General features: G+C 51.2%; 2 protein-coding genes across 13 annotated transcripts in view; both read right to left on the bottom strand.

Moving 5' to 3' along the window:
- HNRNPUL1 (heterogeneous nuclear ribonucleoprotein U like 1) overlaps nucleotides 1-6535 on the bottom strand; it is a 47675-nt gene extending 41140 nt beyond the window's left edge. For 2 of the 9 annotated variants that reach the window (XM_025366294.1, XM_025366292.1), the window contains exons 1-2: nucleotides 4069-4705; nucleotides 537-659 (exon numbers count right to left, since the gene is read on the bottom strand). In XM_025366294.1, the coding sequence (XP_025222079.1) occupies nucleotides 537-659; nucleotides 4069-4363 (418 nt within the window). In that variant the 5' untranslated portion in view covers nucleotides 4364-4705. Of the gene's footprint in view, nucleotides 1-536; nucleotides 660-3700; nucleotides 3818-4068; nucleotides 4706-6287 lie in introns of those variants that run through there. The other 7 variants (XM_025366297.1, XM_025366295.1, XM_025366300.1 and 4 more) reach the window with 6 other exon arrangements.
- A 549-nt stretch (nucleotides 6536-7084) lies between these two features.
- The window catches only part of AXL (AXL receptor tyrosine kinase), a 45452-nt gene continuing 36372 nt past the window's right edge, over nucleotides 7085-16164 (bottom strand). For 3 of the 4 annotated variants that reach the window (XM_025366289.1, XM_025366288.1, XM_025366290.1), the window contains 4 exons: nucleotides 15479-15588; nucleotides 12571-12730; nucleotides 11545-11681; nucleotides 8553-9297 (listed from right to left, as the gene is read on the bottom strand). In XM_025366289.1, the coding sequence (XP_025222074.1) occupies nucleotides 8946-9297; nucleotides 11545-11681; nucleotides 12571-12730; nucleotides 15479-15588 (759 nt within the window). In that variant the 3' untranslated portion in view covers nucleotides 8553-8945. Of the gene's footprint in view, nucleotides 9298-11544; nucleotides 11682-12570; nucleotides 12731-15478; nucleotides 15589-16164 lie in introns of all 4 variants that reach the window. The other variant, XM_025366287.1, reaches the window with a different exon arrangement.

A 16164-nucleotide genomic window follows, 5' to 3' on the forward strand; every position in this document is an offset into this window, starting at 1 on the left:
CCTGGCCTTTTTTTTTTTTTTTTTTTTTTTGAGACAAAGTCCTGCTCTGTCACCCAGGCTGGAGTGCAGTGGCCGGATCTTAGCTCACTGCAAGCTCTGCCTCCCGGGCTCCCGCCTTTCTCCTGCCTCAGCCTCCCAAGTAGCTGGGACAACAGGTGCCCACCACCACGCCTGGCAAATTTTATTTTTTGTATTTTTTAGTAGAGACGGGGTTTCACCGTGTTAGCCAGGATGGTCTCGATCTCCTGACCTCATGATCCGCCCGTCTCAGCCTCCCAAAGTGCTGGGATTACAGGCTTGAGCCACCGACTAACATCACTTTCATACAGATACCGTGGAACCTCCCCTCTCCCAACACTTGGAAGTAGGACTGAGATCTTTCCTTTAAACAATTCTTGCCAGAGTGACAAAGTCTAGATGAATTCCCCAATAAAAAAGATGCATAGTTTCTCTGGGAAGACACACTCTAAGCAGAGGGTAAAGGCTCCACATAGATTCTGTTTCCATCCAAAGAGATGAAACGTGTATTTTCCTACCTGGGCGATAGACCTGCTGCTGCTCCATTTCCAGTGGTCTCCTCTCGTAGCCGGACTCGTTTTCTTGTTTGATGACTTGGGTATCGTAGAATTGGTTCTGCCTGGTAATATTGTCCATGGCATCTTAAAACAAAATTTAAAATGGCCAATTAGAGGGGCGGTTCATGGAGAACCCTGGACCAAAGGGTCCAGAAGGCATCTGTGGGCCCAGGAGCTCAACTTAAGCTCATGGAGTGCATACTATACTCCAGAGCCTGGGATACAGCTGAAGACAAACTTGCCCCACTGAAGCCTTCAGTTTAGGGAGACAGACAAATCTTAAAACAAATACATGCAAAAATTTAATATGATTGTGTTGAAGGCTACAAAGTAGTACCAGGAGCTAAGAAAGGGACCTGGAAAATAACAGATAAGCCTTGACTCAAAGGATACATAGGTGATGACTCAGTGATGAGAATGGAGAATGTTACTGGGGTTGGGATAACACATGTGAAAGCTCAGAGGTGGAACTAAAACCAGAGATTCCCTCAAGAACCTTGCAGCCCAACCCAGAGAGAATTTTAGAAAGCTAGGATGGGCAGCATACAGGCTCTCCTCCCCAGGAGCTAGCTCTCAGTCAGGGCCCCAAGGGCCCTACTACTGGCTATGCCAGGAGCCATGGGACAGAACCAAAGGGAAGGAGAGACTATTCTGCCACTTGCTAACTGACTGGATACCTTCTCAGAGGATAAATACATCTGGGCACAAACCAGGCGCAGCCCAAAGCGAGGAAAGTCACAGGTCACGTGGTTTGCTACAGGTCTGTTGACCAAGGTTGAAGGAGGGCTTAAGGAAGGCATGAAGGGGGCTCAAAGGACTTTGTTGTAGCAAGTAACAGAGAGAGGAAGAAGAAACAGCATTATCTCCTTAATTGGAACACAGGGCCCTTTCAAACTATTCTGCTGCTTCCAGGCTCCAAGCGCAGTACTCCGCTTCCCACAAAGCCTCTTTTCCTGAGCATCTCTCCTGTGTCCACAGAGGCAGCCTCTCCTGGAGAGGCTATGATTCTAGGGTCCTTCTCCACTCCCTAAAACATCCCCCTTCTAACAAAAGGCAGGCCCAGTGCTAAGCCTCTCACACATGCGATTTCATTCGTAACACCCCCGGGGGCTACAGCGAACACACTATTTGTTGATTAACCCCATTTTACACGTAAGGAAACCAGGCTCACAGAGATGAAGTGACTTGCCAATATCTTTAAGCCAGATTTGAAACGAAGTCTGTCTGAGTCTAGAATCTACGCCCCAAAGCGCCTAATTCGCTTTCCTCTCAGAGATGACTCTCTGGCCAGACCACCAAGTAACTACTACCCCACTACCCTTTCTTGCTAGGCATTCCTGCCACGGTCCCTCCTGCTCTAGACACACACACACAGGCCCACTCCTTTCTTCACAAGTCTCTGCAATGGGAAGTTCTCTTTCCAGCACCTGGATCCTAGATAATCTCTAGGCCATTGCCTATCCCAAATCCACACTCGAGTTATCTCCCTCCGGGAAACTCTATCTCTTATGAACAAGTATCCAATGCCAATCCCAAATCTTGTCTCCACTGTTACCTCATTTCTGTCCTCATTCCCTTAGCCCCAAGTCCCATGGTGCCCTCTTTTCAGAAAAAATCCACAAATTCTTACGCCAGAATCCCTTCTACTTACTCCTTAACCTTTCCAGTCCCCCCATTTCCCAGTCCTACTAGAAACCTGCCCTGAGGCCTGGTGCAGTGATTCACGCCTGTAATCCCAGCACTTCAGGAGGCTGAGGTGAGCAGATCACTTGAACCCAGGAGTTCAAGACCAGCCTGGGCAACATAGCGAGACCCCATCTGTATTTTTAAAAAAGAGAAAGAAAGCAAGCTCCTTTTCCTTTTTTGAGACAAAGTTTCACTCTTGTTGCCCAGGGTGGAGTGTAATGGCATAATCTCGGCTGACCGCAACCTCCCCCTCCCAGGTTCAAGCGATTCTTCTGCCTCAGCCTCCCAAGTAGCTGGGACTACAGGCGCCCACCACCACGCCCGGCTAATTTTTGTATTTTTAGTAGAGACGGGTGATGGGGTTTCACTATGTTGGCCAGGCTGGTCTTGAACTCCTGACCTTGTGATCCGCCCGCCTCGGCCTCCCAAAGTGCTGGGATTACAGGCGTGAGCCACTGCACCCGGCCCGAAAGTTGCTTTTTTCTAACTGAAGATTCACTCCGTCCTATACCAGGGTTTCCTCTCCTCAGACAACCGCAGATCTACCGGAACCCATTCCCAGAGTCACACCTCCTGGCTGATGCAGAGTTCTGTGCTTCCCGCTGAAGGCCCCCACTCCCTGGGTACACAAATAACTGCTTCTGGGAACCGACCATATCTCTTGGAGACGCTCAGGTCCAGAAACATTCCCCACACTCCACTCTGAGGCCTCCAGTGAAGTCAACAGGTTTTCTTTCTCTTTGCTCCCTACAGCCTCCCCCCTCCCCATATTCGCTAAGCCAGATACATACTCCTTCTGTGCTGGACACAGGATCCTCTGTCTCCCGCCACATATTTCATCCACTTGGAATGTTACCAACTCATCTGCCCCCATCCCACCCGCAGCTACCCCGTTCTCCAAAAAGCCCACAGTTAGCTCTAGACCATTCAGCAGCAGCCTCAGAGTTATTTGTCCTCAGTCTTCTTAGCTCTAGACCCCCAGATCCTTTGTTGAGGGAAAAATCCTCTCCCCCTCCGCACCAGGGCTCCCTACACCTCTTCTAGAAGCCAACCAGAAAGTCCCCAGATCTCCCAGCACCAAATGTCCAGGCTGTGCCTGCTTCAAGGGTGGCCTTCCAGCCCCGGAAGAGAGATGGGGGTGCCCCCTCGTTCAATCTCCCGCAGCCCCTAAATGCTCACCAGCCAAACTCCAAAGCACTGAGTCCATTAGACCCTCCCCAGCCACAGACACCAGCGCCTCCACCTCACCCACCCACCCCCGAAGCAAATAGGAGAACTCCCAGGATCGCATCCAGCAGCATACTCCAGGATTCTGCTTCCTCAAAACTCTCGCAGCCCCGCACACCTGGACATTCTTTCCCCACCCTGGAAACACGGCTCCCCACCCCGCAGCCCACACGCTGGGCTGGCCAGGCCGCCAAGCCCAAGGAGCTCCGAACCCCAAGATCTCCATTTTCGAGACCCTCCCAACCCAAATGGAAAACCTCTTGTTCTTCCGACTCTCTTCGGCTCCAGAAACCAGTTTCCGGTCTCCGATCCCTACGGTAAGGAATCCTCCCCGCCACCCCCGTCCCTCACCTCCGAAACCCAGAGGCCCCTCCCCCAGTGTCCCCCCTGCACCGAGCGTCTGGATCCACCCTCCGGTCGTGCCGGGGCCCTTGTCCCCAGATCCTTTTCGGCGGCGGGTAGCGGGATCCCCCGATCCTCAGGTCGTCTCCCCGACCTCAGGCGCTGGACTCCCGCGTCCCACAGCCCTTTCCTCGGCCCAGGCTCCGGGCTCCCCGGCCCCCGCCCCGCGCACTCTCACAATGTCCGTCCGGCCCCGAGTAGCCGCCGGGCTCCGCGTGCGGCTGCAGCCCGGGCGGCGGTGGCTGCGCGGTCCCCTCCAGCTCGGAGCCCCCCTCGGTCTCGACCTCCTCGTTGATGTGCCCGGGTCGCCCCGGTTCGTCGTCGGCCTCGAGCTCCCGCTCGTCGTCAGGCTCCTCGGCCTCCAACGCCGCCTGCAGCCGCTCAGCAAGCTCGGCCTTGAGGCCTCGAGTGTCCAGGCCGCGGCGCTGCAGCTCCTCGCGAAGTTCGTTCACCTTCAGACGGCGCACATCCATGGCCCGGGCCCCCGGGGTGGCCCCCGAGCCCGGCCCGGCCTCCCAGGGCTCTGTCCCCCTTAAACCTTTCCTGTCAGGAGGCGAAGGGGGAAAGGGGGGGGGCCCACTCCAATGGCGGCGGCGGCTCAAAATGGCCGCCGCCACCGCCTCCCCCTTCACCCGTGCCTCGTCCGATGTAATACGAGTGCCAATTGGTCAGTGCATGGGGCAACGGGCGCGGGCCCGGAAACCTAGCCAATCAGAGTGCGGTTTTCAAAACAACGGCAACGAGAAGGCCTAGGAGCTACCGGGTAGGAAGCGTTGGCCTACGTCGAAGCCGAGGCCGGAGCGGAGGGCGGGAAAAGGCAGGAGGCGGAGCGTGCGCTGACTGGGTAGCTCTCGCGCGCCGGCTGCAGTAAAGCCCAATGAAAATAAGGGAGTAACGCTTTGGACCAATCAGCGGTGAGATCTCAGAATGAGCGTCCGACGGCCTTTCCTGCGCAGTCCTTTCATCAAACTAAGTGTCTCTGTAACACACATTCCGATTGGTGTACATCTCCCGCCCCTTGAGGAGTCCGAGCGGGTAAAACCACTAGAACCAATCAAATGGAGGGTCGTCAGAAACCCCTCCTTCCTGTTGCCTTTAAGAAACCGGAAAGAGATGAATTCACCAGGGGCCCGCCCCTTGCCGTTAGGGCGGTTTCAAAACAATCTGCCCACCAATCGCAGTTATTGTCTTAGCTCACTAAAGCGTAGAGATGGCTCGTTTTAGGAAAAGTGCCCCAGATTGGCCGTGCTTCAGAGGACTGCCTCACAAATTTCGCTGTAGGAGGAGGTATACGAAATAGATATTAAGTGGATATACAGTTCGTAATCTGGAAGGAACCCAGTTGCCTTTAGTAAAAGCAAAATTTTGACTTTAGAGAGTCCCGAAGGTTTGGCTATAGAGACTAGACTAACAACGGGAGGCTAGTTGTAAAGGACACGGCCTCCCCTTCCCTTGGGTAGTCCGCGGCGGCCTTGCTCTATGGTCGGTGCCTGACGTGGAACGGGCGCTCTGCACGCGACCATAGAGCCTTCCCCTTACGAAAGACATCCAGAAGTTCACCGACCGCCCTCTCCAATCCTCTAATCGGCTGTTCCCGTAAATCGGGCTGTCTGGCGTCTGTATTGACAAGCTCAAACCCACGGATCCGTCATTAACCTTCGCGCTCATGAATACAAAAGCCACAGAGCTTCCCTGTGTCTAATGCTGCACCACCTGTCGCCTCTAACTCAGAAAACAAAACTCGAGTAAGACGCAATCGGGATACATGATGCAGACGCCCACTGCCTCCTGAGCCACACGTTAAGCCCGCAGAAGCCACACACCATCTCTACTTAGACAAAGGCACACCCCGCAGACGTAAACAAACAGGCGTGCGTCAGATCAGACGCATCCAGTTCTTTTTTTTTTTGTTTTGTTTTGTTTTGTTTTGTTTTGTTTTTGGGACGGAGTCTCGCTCTTGTTGCCCAGGCTGGAGTGCAGGGCCTCGATCTCAGCTCACCGCAACCTCCGCCTCCCGTGTTCAAGCGATTCTCCTGCCTCAGCCTTCCGAGTAGCTGGGATTACAGGTCCCCGCCACCGCGCCCGGCTAATTTTTGTATTTTTAGTAGAGAGGGGTTTCACCATGTCGGCCAGACTGGTCTCGAACTCCTGACCTCAAGTGATCCGCCCGCCTCGGCCTCCCAGAGTGCTGGGATTACAGGCGTGAGCCACCGCGCCCGGCCCCAATTCTGATCTGCTTTGGGTAAGGTACCCAGCTGCAGTGTAGAGGTGCCCACTACGGTCCGCAGAGGCAGGCGGCATCGAATGATAAAGATAACACAGGATAGTTGCACTACAAGCGAACACTACAGCAACCCAGACACACAGCACCCACTCAGCAGCGGGACAGACACTCACGTGGGCCCAGAGGTTCCAGTCCAGACACCCCGCCCCTCGCCCACGTCCGACTTCCTCTCTCTCTCCTCCCAGCTTCCCACAATGATTTGTTCTAAAAAAGTTTGTGGCCCGGATTGAACTGTCCCTGGTTCTCAGGAGTCGCCACTGGAGGGCGTCCGGGCGCTGCCAAGGGTTTCTCCATTTGCTGCTGGCCACACCCGCGAACGCCTGCTCGCCAGTGCATGCCAGACACGGTGGGTTGGTCTTGGCTGGAGGTCCCTTGTGGGTCCGTGATGGTCGAAGGTGTTCTGTGCCTGTGTTTCTATGTCAGTCTGAAGGTTCGGGGCTGTGAGTACCTGTTGTAATCTCCACGTCTCTTGAGTATTTGTGTCACTTGACTCTGGGTCTGTGTCTCTTCCTATTCGTGGCAGGTATCTGCCTGAGCATGTTTGTAAATATATTTGTGTCTGTGTAATTCTGTGTGTCTGTGTTACTCTATGCATCTGAATTTCAGTCTTTTTATTTGTGACCAGGTCCTCCCGGGTGTGTCCATTAATTCATGTGTCTGTTACTTTGCGGGGCACAGGTGTGTGTGTGTCTGTGATGCTGGGTCCGTATGCCAGTTCCTCACTGGGCGTTTCTGCGAGCCTGCGTCTCTTTGCTTGTGTGTCTTTTTGTCTATCTGTATGTTCATCTCTACCCTCTTTAGTGAGGAGCGAATTCCAAGACCCCACCAAGCCTTTTTTCTGATGGGGGAAACTGAATTGCCAGGGAATGGGGCCACATCACAGCTAAAAGGAGACAAGAGGAGACAGAAGCTCATTGATATACAAAGTTTTATGTGACCTGAGCCCCTCTGAAGGCACCAGAGTCCACACTGTATACTCAGAAGATGAGGGATTGGCTCAGGGGGGCAACATAACCCGGAAGGCGGGAGATCGTCCATCCCCTGCGGGAAAGGAGGCATCCCTAATGCATTGCACAGGCTTGAAGGGGGCACACCCCCACAGGAGGGGAGGAGGAAGCAATGATGGCTAAAAAGGAGACGGGCATCCCAAAGAATACTACAGTATAGGGTTAGAACCTTGGAATTGCACTTAATAGTCTAGACCTGTGGACCTTTAGACTCTTAGAAACTTAGAACATTTGAGCCTTAGAACTACAGTGCTTAGAACTATAAGATTTTAGAAATGTGGATTCTTGGATGCTTAACCATGGTCCTAGAGAGGCAGAATGCAGCAAAGAACCTAAAGGTGTCCAACATTAGAAATGATTAGAACTTGGTGTCTAGTTAGTCACAACTGAGTGTGAGAGTCTTATAACTTAGATACTTAGGATCCAGAATCTTGGACCAATGGAATCTAAAGTGCCTTGAAACAGAACAAACCATTAAAATCTTATTTAATCGTCTAGAATCTTGGAGCATCTGATCTAGAATCTTAGACACAGAGAATCTAAGATCTTAGAGTAAGTCTTAGAATATCACATCTTGGAACATTGGACCTTAGAAACTCCATCTTTAGACTCTTAAAACTTTTAAATTACAGATTCTAGAGCTTTTGACCCTTAGGATGTAAGATCTTATACAAGAGAATGTGTTATCATAAAGCCTCAGAAACTACAATTGATCATCATTAGAATCTTAGAACTTGAGAAGATAAAATTTTGAAGGCTTATGGTCTAGAGTCTTACAGCCAGAGTATCTAGACTCTCAGAGCCTTAAAACATCATATTTTAGAACACTAGGCCTTAGAACCTCCATGTCTAGAATTAAAGAATCTTTAGAATCTAGAATCTTACATTCTAAGGACTCTGAACCCTAGAAAAATAAAAATCTAGAATCATAGAGCCTTAGATCCTAAAATCAGAATCTTAGAGCTTTAAAACCTAAAACCTTGAGGCCTTAACAAAAATATGAGAACCAGAAAATCTAAAACCACAGAATCTCAGAGCCTTAGAATAGTAGGTCTTAAGGTTGAGTGCAGTGGCTCATGCCTGTAATCCCAGCACTTTGGGAGGCCGAGGTGGGTGGATCACTTGAGGTCAGGAGTTTTAGACCAGCCTGGCCAGCATGATGAAACCCTGTCTCTACTAAAAATACAAAAATGAGCCAGGTGTGGTGGCGGGTGCCTGTAATCCCGGCTACTTGGGAGGCCGAGGCAGGAAAATCATTTGAACTTGGTAGGTGGAGGTTGCAGTGAGGCAAGATTGCACCACTGCACTCCAGTCTGGGCAACAGAGCGAGACTCTATCTCAAAAAAAAAAAAAGAAAAAAGAAAAAAAAAGTAGGCCTTAAAACCTTAGCATTTTAATGGAATTAGAGACTTTGGAATTTCAGGTCCTTAGAACCAAAGACTCATAGCATCTTTGAAACCCAGAACCTTTGAATCTAGACTCTTTAAACCTTAGACTCTAGAGTCTTGGAATGTTAATACCTGGGAGGACTTCACATATTGCAATCCAACCCCTTCCTTTTACAGATGGTGATGCTACTGCTTTCAAGGTGATGCTACTGTACAGAGAAGGGGAGGGACCTGTCTGGGATGGAGGTGGGATAGGTAGGAAGATAGGGCTTCAGGTGGGGATAAGGCCTGGGATGGGAAAGTGGGGAGGTGGAGTTTCCCCCAGTGGCAGTGCCTAGCTTGGATCCTGAGAGGGAGTCCCAGGCGGAGGGTTGTCTCAGGCGCCATCCTCCTGCCCTGGGGCTGCTGGGGAGCCCCTATCAGCAGGCTGAGCAGGGCTAGGGGCTGTGGAAGGGCAGAGGACATAGCGTCCAGCAGGATGGACCTCAGCCGAAGTGAGGCAGCTACAGGAATCCTTAGGGTCTGGCTGGGTTGGGGGGTCAGCTCCTCCAGCAGCTCCGGGAGGTTCAGGATAACCTCCACCCTCATCCATGTTGACATAGAGGATTTCGTCAGGCTCCTGGGCAGGAGGCAAGGCCTTCAGTGTGTTCTCCAAATCTTCCCGCAGCTCTGTAAAACTTGGCCGGTCCTGGGGATTTAGCTCCCAGCACCGTGACATCAAGGCATACCTAGGGCAGCAAAACGAGGGTTGGGAGATTGAGCAGGGACTCAGAAGGGGGGCATTCTGGGAGCCTGGGGATGTTTTAGGACACTCAGGGGACTGGGGGCATTTTAGGGGACTGGAGGGAGCCTCAGCAGTTTGAAGCCATCTATGGGGATTTGGGAATTCCCAAGAGTTTCTGAGTTGGGTCCTGGGAGACTCAGGAGCTGGGAAGGGTCTTGGGAAACCTGGCTGGGTATGGAGTAGTATTCTGATGAGGGTTTGCTAGAACAGACTTTCCCAGCTCCCCAGAGCAGACTTGCATCAAAGCCTGGCTATGCCTCTTACAAGCTGTGCTGGTTTAAAATAGACCCATAAATTCTTTGACCCTCCTCCCCGCAAAAGATGGAGAATAAATCGTCTCCTCTTGAGCATGGGCAGGACTTAGTGACTTGCTTCTGATTTGGCAGAAGCAATGGCGTGTGTGACTTCTGAGACTAGGTCATAAAAGGCATGCGGCTTCCTCACACTTTGTCTTGCCACGTTGTGAGTAAGATCAAGCAGTGCCACCAAGGGTTCCACCTGGCAATGAACTGAAGCCTCCTGCCACAGCCATGTGAGTAAGCCACCTTGAAAGCAATCTTCCAGTCCCAAGCTTCAGATGACTGCAGCCCCCAATAATATCTTTGTAACTTCATTAGAGATCCTGAACCAAAATCACTCTGATAAGCTGTTCCCAATATCCAACTTTCAGAAACCATGGGAGATAATAAATGTTTGCTGTTTTAAACTACTCGATGTGGGGATATAGATAATAAACACACCAGCTGTGCAAACTTTGACAAATAAATCGCCCTCCCAGACTGGGCACAGTGACTCACGCCTGTAATCCCAGCACTTTGGGAGGCTGGGGCGGGTGGATGATGACGTAAGGATATCAAGACAATCCTGGCTAATGCAGTGAAATCCCATCTCTACTAAAAATACAAAAAAAAAAAAAAAAAATTAGCTGGGTGTGGTGGCATGTGCCTGTAGTCCCAGCTACTTGGGAGGCTGAGGCAAGAGAATCGCTTGAACCTGGGAGGTTGCAGGGAGCCAAGATCAAGCCATTGCACTCCAGCCTGGGCGACAGAGCAAGACGCGAATAAATATATAAAAATAAATTACCCTCCCTGTAGGACTGGATTTTCTCATCTGCAAAATGGGAATCGTAATGATACCTCTCCACACCATATGGCTGTGGTAAGGACCAAATGATCTAACACATGCCAGGCACCTAAAACAGTGCCTTCTAGTCAGTTCTATAAAAATATTAACTGTTGGCCGGGCGCGGTGGCTCAAGCCTGTAATCCCAGCACTTTGGGAGGCCGAGACGGGTGGATCACGAGGTCAGGAGATCAAGACCATCCTGGCTAACACGGTGAAACCCCGTCTCTACTAAAAATACAAAAAACTAGTCAGGCGAGGTGGCGGGCGCCTGTAGTTCCAGCTACTTGGGAGGCTGAGGCAGGAGAATGGTGTAAACCCGGGAGGCGGAGCTTGCAGTGAGCTGAGATCCGGCCACTGCACTCCAGCCTGGGCGACAGAGCAAGACTCCGTCTCAAAAAAAAAAAAAAAATGTTAACTGTTATTTTTACTCCTCTCAGCTCTTGGAGTACCCAAGGTGGACTGAGGAGTCTGAAGCCCCAGGCTCTCTCCTCCTGACCCAGCCAGCCTCCTCTCTTTACCCTCAAAGTGCTGGCTAAATGTCACGGCCTTCTCCGCATGCTCTAATACTGCAGAGTTTGATAAGCATTCCCTAAAGGATCCTGCAAACATCTCAGAGGAGACCTGAGTCTGGAGAAGGTCAATAAAACAAACTGGAGGGTTTTGCAGAGAGTCCTGGGTATTGAGGAGCAGGTGGGGGAAGCATGGTGTGCTCAGGAGTCTGGAATGAGAAGTCTCTGGGAGTGCATGTTCCAACGGCAGGGCCGCCAGGTAAGACTGTGCTCTTCTTCACTACCCAAGGATACCTGGCCTGGGGGTGGGGAGCCAGGGGACTGATTCAGCCTGCATTCCAGACACAGACAAAGGAGGAAAGGGTGTCTTCAGCTGATTTGCACCCCACTGGCCAGTGGTGGCCCTACTCAGAGCATTGGTGAGGGGCAAGTGGGTCATTCAGCATTCTCAGGGATTCTGTCCGGGTAATAGAGAGTACTGGACCTGTGAGGGCCATGTGGGGGTAGTCAGGGGTTTGGAATGAATTCTGGGTTGGGGGAAACCTAAGGGTCCTCACAGTCCATCCAGACAGTCCGCAGGCTGCTTCAGGCGATTTCCCTGGCGCAGATAGTCATAAATCTCGCTGTTCTCCACGCCTGGATATGGGGTTTGGCCTCTTGTGGCAATCTCCCACATTGTCACCCCGAAGGACCACTGTATGGGGCAGAGGGGAGGGAATTAGACGGTCTCTCCTGCACAGAATCACCTGCCCCAATACCCAGGTTCATGGGTACACCCACACTTATGTACACATGTTCACAACCATCTTCTGGGAGCGTCACAAGTATTCACAGAAACATAATACTTTAGCTGGGCGCGGTGGCTCACGCCTGTAATCCCAGCACTTTGGGAAGCTGAGGTGGGCGGACCGCCTGAGGTCAGGAGTTTGAGACCAGCCTGGCCAATGTAGTGAAACCCCATCTCTACTAAAAATACAAAAATTAGCCAGGCGTGGTGGTGGGCGCCTGTAACCCTAGCTACTCGGGAGACTGTGGCAGGAGAATCGCTTCAGCCCGGGAGGCAGAGGTTGCAGGGAGCCGAGATCATCATGTCACTGCACTCCAGCCTGGATGACAGCATGAGACTCCATGTCAAAAAAAGAAAAAAAAAAAAAGAAAGAAAAAAAAATATATGTAAAGTATTTGACACAGGTATACACATGAATAAGTAACTTTTGTGGATGCATACACATGCTCACCATCACACGCATATACACACTTCATGGACACATGAGCTCATGTGCCACTCTGCACACCCTGGCTGTCCACATTCTACGAGTGTGTGTGCATGCACACATAATCACTGCAGCTTCTTCTAACCTAAACTGTCTACACTGCTACCATGCACACATGGGCCTGTATTTATCCTGGGCATGTATGCACCACTGTTCAGAGATGCCCACCATACTCCAAGACATGCCTAGCCCATGTAGACAAGCCCCTGCAAAGGGAAGCCAACATGTCCCTGTGACCCTTGCATTCACAGCCGCCCAGTCAGGCCATGCCCTCCCATGGCTCCCCACTCTTGGTGGGGATGCACGTACCACATCACTCTTGCTCGTGTAGACACGGTCAGCTAGACTCTCAATGGCAATCCACTTGACTGGCATCTTGGCGATACGTCCCTGGCGGTAGTAGTCCCCGTTGTAGATCTTCTTGGAGAGCCCGAAGTCCGCCACACACACGGACATGTTCTCATTCAGCCTGTTTGGATTGGGGAAAGGAACAGGGTCAGGGCATCGGTCACCTCCACCAGGAAGTCTGCCCTGGCTCTCAGACACATCTGCACCTCCTCCCCTCACTGTCCTGGCTGCGGGGTGGGGATATGTCTCCCAAATCTTCACCCCATTCCAGAAGGGAACTGCTTTACTTCTTGTTCACTCTGTCAAATGAGGATGGGACAAAGGGCTTCCTCAGGCCTTCCCAACTTTGGCTCTTTGCTAGATTCTAAGGTCCTTCCTTGAGTTTGATTCCTTGATGAAAAAGCATTTTTTTTTTCTTGAAGTATACTGTACATACGGAAATGTGCACAAGTCGTAAGTGAGCAGCTCACTGAATTTTCACACACACACCCGTGTAACCAGCAGCCAGATTAAAAAACAGAACATGGCTGGGCACGGTGGCTCACGCCTGTAATCCCAGCACTTTGGGAGGCCAAGGCAGGTGGACCACTTGAGGTCAGGAGTTCCAGACCAGCCTGGCCAACATGGTGAAACTCTTGTCTCTACTAAAAGTACAAAAATTAGCCAGGTATGGTGGTGTACACCTGAAATCCCAGCTACTTGGGAGGCTGAAGCAAAAGAATCAGTTGAACCCAGTAGGCGGAGGTTGCAGTGAACTGAGATCGCGCCACTGCACTCCAGCCTGGGCAACAGAGCAAGTGAGACTCTGTCTCAAAAAAAAAAAAGGCCAGGCACAGTGGCTCAAGCCTGTAATTTCAGCACCTTGGGAGGCCAAAGTGGGAGGATCACTTGAGGCTAGGAGTTCAAGAGCAACCTGGAAAACAGAACAAGACCCTGTCTCTACAAAAAAAATTAAAAACTAGCTGGACATGGTGGTACATGTCTGTAGTCCCAGCTACTTAGGAGGCTGAGGCAGAAGGATAGCTTGAACCAGTAGTTGGAGGCTACAGTGAGCTATGATCATGCCACTGCACCCCACGCTAAAGGACAGAGTAACACTCTGTCAAAACAAAAAAGAAAAGAAAGAAAGGGAACGAAAGAGAAAGAAAGGGAAAGAGAGAGAGGGAGGTAGGGAGGGAGGGAGGAACAAAGGAAGGGAGGGAGGGAGGGAGGGAGGAAGGAAGGAGAAAGAAAAAAAGAAAGGAAGGAAGGAAAGAGAAAGAAAGAGAGACAGAAAGAAAGAAAAGAAAAAAGAAAAGAAAGAAAATCCATGGGACAGGACATTCATACGATGAAATACCATACCACACAGCAAAGAAAAAGAGCAAACTACTCCTACACAGATTCATCTCAAAAACATCATGCTGAGCCATAGAAGCCAGACACAAAGCAGTACAAACTGCATGATCCCATTTGTATGACTTTTCAGAACAGGCGAAACTAACACTGAGAAGTCAGGATAGTGGGTACCACTCGGCGGTAGTGATTGGAAAGAGGAAGAGGCATGAAGGAGCCTGCTGGGGCTAACAAATATTCTTTACCTTGATCTAGTGGTTACATGGGTCTATACCCATAAAAATTCAGTGAGCTGAGCTTGCACATATACGATGTGTATATTTTAGTGTATGGAAAATATACATCAATTTTTTTGGAGATGAGGTCTTGCTCTGTTGTCCAGACAGTAGTGAAGTGATAGCATCATGGCTCACTTCAACCTCCTGGGCTCAAGCAATCCTCCCACCTCAGCCTCCCAAGTAGCTGGGACCACAGGCATACACCACCATGCCCAGATAATTTATTTTTTGTAGAGCCAGGGTTCACTATGTTGCCCAGGCTGGTCTTGAACTCCTGGGTACAAGTGATCCTCCTGCCTCAGCCTCCCAAAGGGCTGGAATTATAGGTGCGAGCACCTGGCTTGGCACCTGGCCGAGATTAATATTCTAACTCTGTGGTTCCATTCCCTCCACCCTCTACCCTCCCCTTACCCTCTATTCTGGCTTTTGGGGGATTTATTGTTCTTTCTTTTTTTCTTTTTTTTTTTTTGAGATGGTGTCTAACTGTTGTTACCTAGGCTGGTCTCGAGGCTCAAGCAATCCTCCCACCTCAGCCTTAGGAATGGCTGGGATTACAGGTTACTATTTTCTTTTTTCTTTCTTTCTTTTTTTTTGAGACAGAGTCTCGCTCTGTCACCCAGGCTAGAGTGCAGTGATGTGATCTCGGCTCATTGCAACCTCCACCTCCCGGGTTCAAGCAATTCTAGTGTTGGGATTACAGGCACACACCACCACACCCGGATGAATTTTGTATTTTTAGTAGAGAGGGGGTTTCGCCAAGGCTGGTCTCGAACTCCTGGCCTGAAGTGATCCACCTGCTTCGGACTCCCAAAGTGCTGGGATTACAGGCGTGAGCCACCGCGCCCTGTCTGGCCTGTTTTCTGCTTGTTCATTGGTGGGGAGTTTGGTTTCCTTATACAGTGTGGCCGCTTCCAAAGGGCAGCCCCAGGCAAGTCACCCAGCATGGAGCGGGACAGAGATGGGGCTCACATGTCCCCACCCCCATCGGTCACCTCAGTCCCTTTGCTCACCTCATGCTGTGCACTGAGCCCACTTTCTGGTCTCTTCCCTCTCCACATCCAAATGCTCCTTCCAGATCTCAGTTCAGGACCCACCTCGTCCAGGAAGCCTTCCCAGACCCCCTTACTGACTTTCCTGGCCCTGAGTTCTGACCTGCCCTTCGTGGGTGTCTAGCCCCGCTTCCATCCTAAGAAGGAGGGAGGGAGCTCCCTCAGGGAGTGTGGGAGCAGCGTGGGGGTGTCCTGAAAGGCACTCACATGCAGTTCCTGGCCGCCAGGTCCCGGTGTATGAATCTCTTGGTACTCAGATATTCCATGCCACTGGCGATGTCCGCCATGAACTTCACTAGCATCTGAGTGGGCAGGTACTGGGGAGCCAAGGCAGGTGGGAGGAGAGGTCAACAGAGTCCCTGATGTGATCCCTCCTCCCTCTATCCCTTTGTGCAATTCTAGCTCTGCCCGAATTGGTTTCCCATGGCCCTGACAATTCAACCCAACCCCTCTCCATGGCCTGCAAGGTCCTATAAACTTGCTCCAGCCTTCCTTTCGGACTTGATCGCCTATGTTCTTGCCCTTGACTGACACTCCCCAGACTCCCCTCTGGTCTTCAGACAAACAATGATCATTCCCACCTTTGAGCCTTTGCCTATGCTGTGCACTCTGTTGGGATCGCTTCCTGCCCAGATCTCCAGACATCCCCCCAGCCCCAACTCCTTCACAATCACCTCCTCAGCAAGATCTTCCACGTCCACCCAAATTCACTGCCTGGCCTCCTTATCATCCATCCTAGTGTATTTCCTTCCTAGCACTGAAACACTTAAATCATCTTGCTCAGGTATTTATTAGCTTGTTTATTGTCTGCCCCTCCCCTGCTGGAAGACATGCTCCAGGAGAGTAAGCTCCTGGTCACCATGGTCTTCCCAGGGTCTGAGCAGCCCTGGGTA

Source organism: Theropithecus gelada, chromosome 19 (assembly GCF_003255815.1).
Source record: "Theropithecus gelada isolate Dixy chromosome 19, Tgel_1.0, whole genome shotgun sequence".
Taxonomy (NCBI): Eukaryota; Metazoa; Chordata; class Mammalia; order Primates; family Cercopithecidae; genus Theropithecus; species Theropithecus gelada.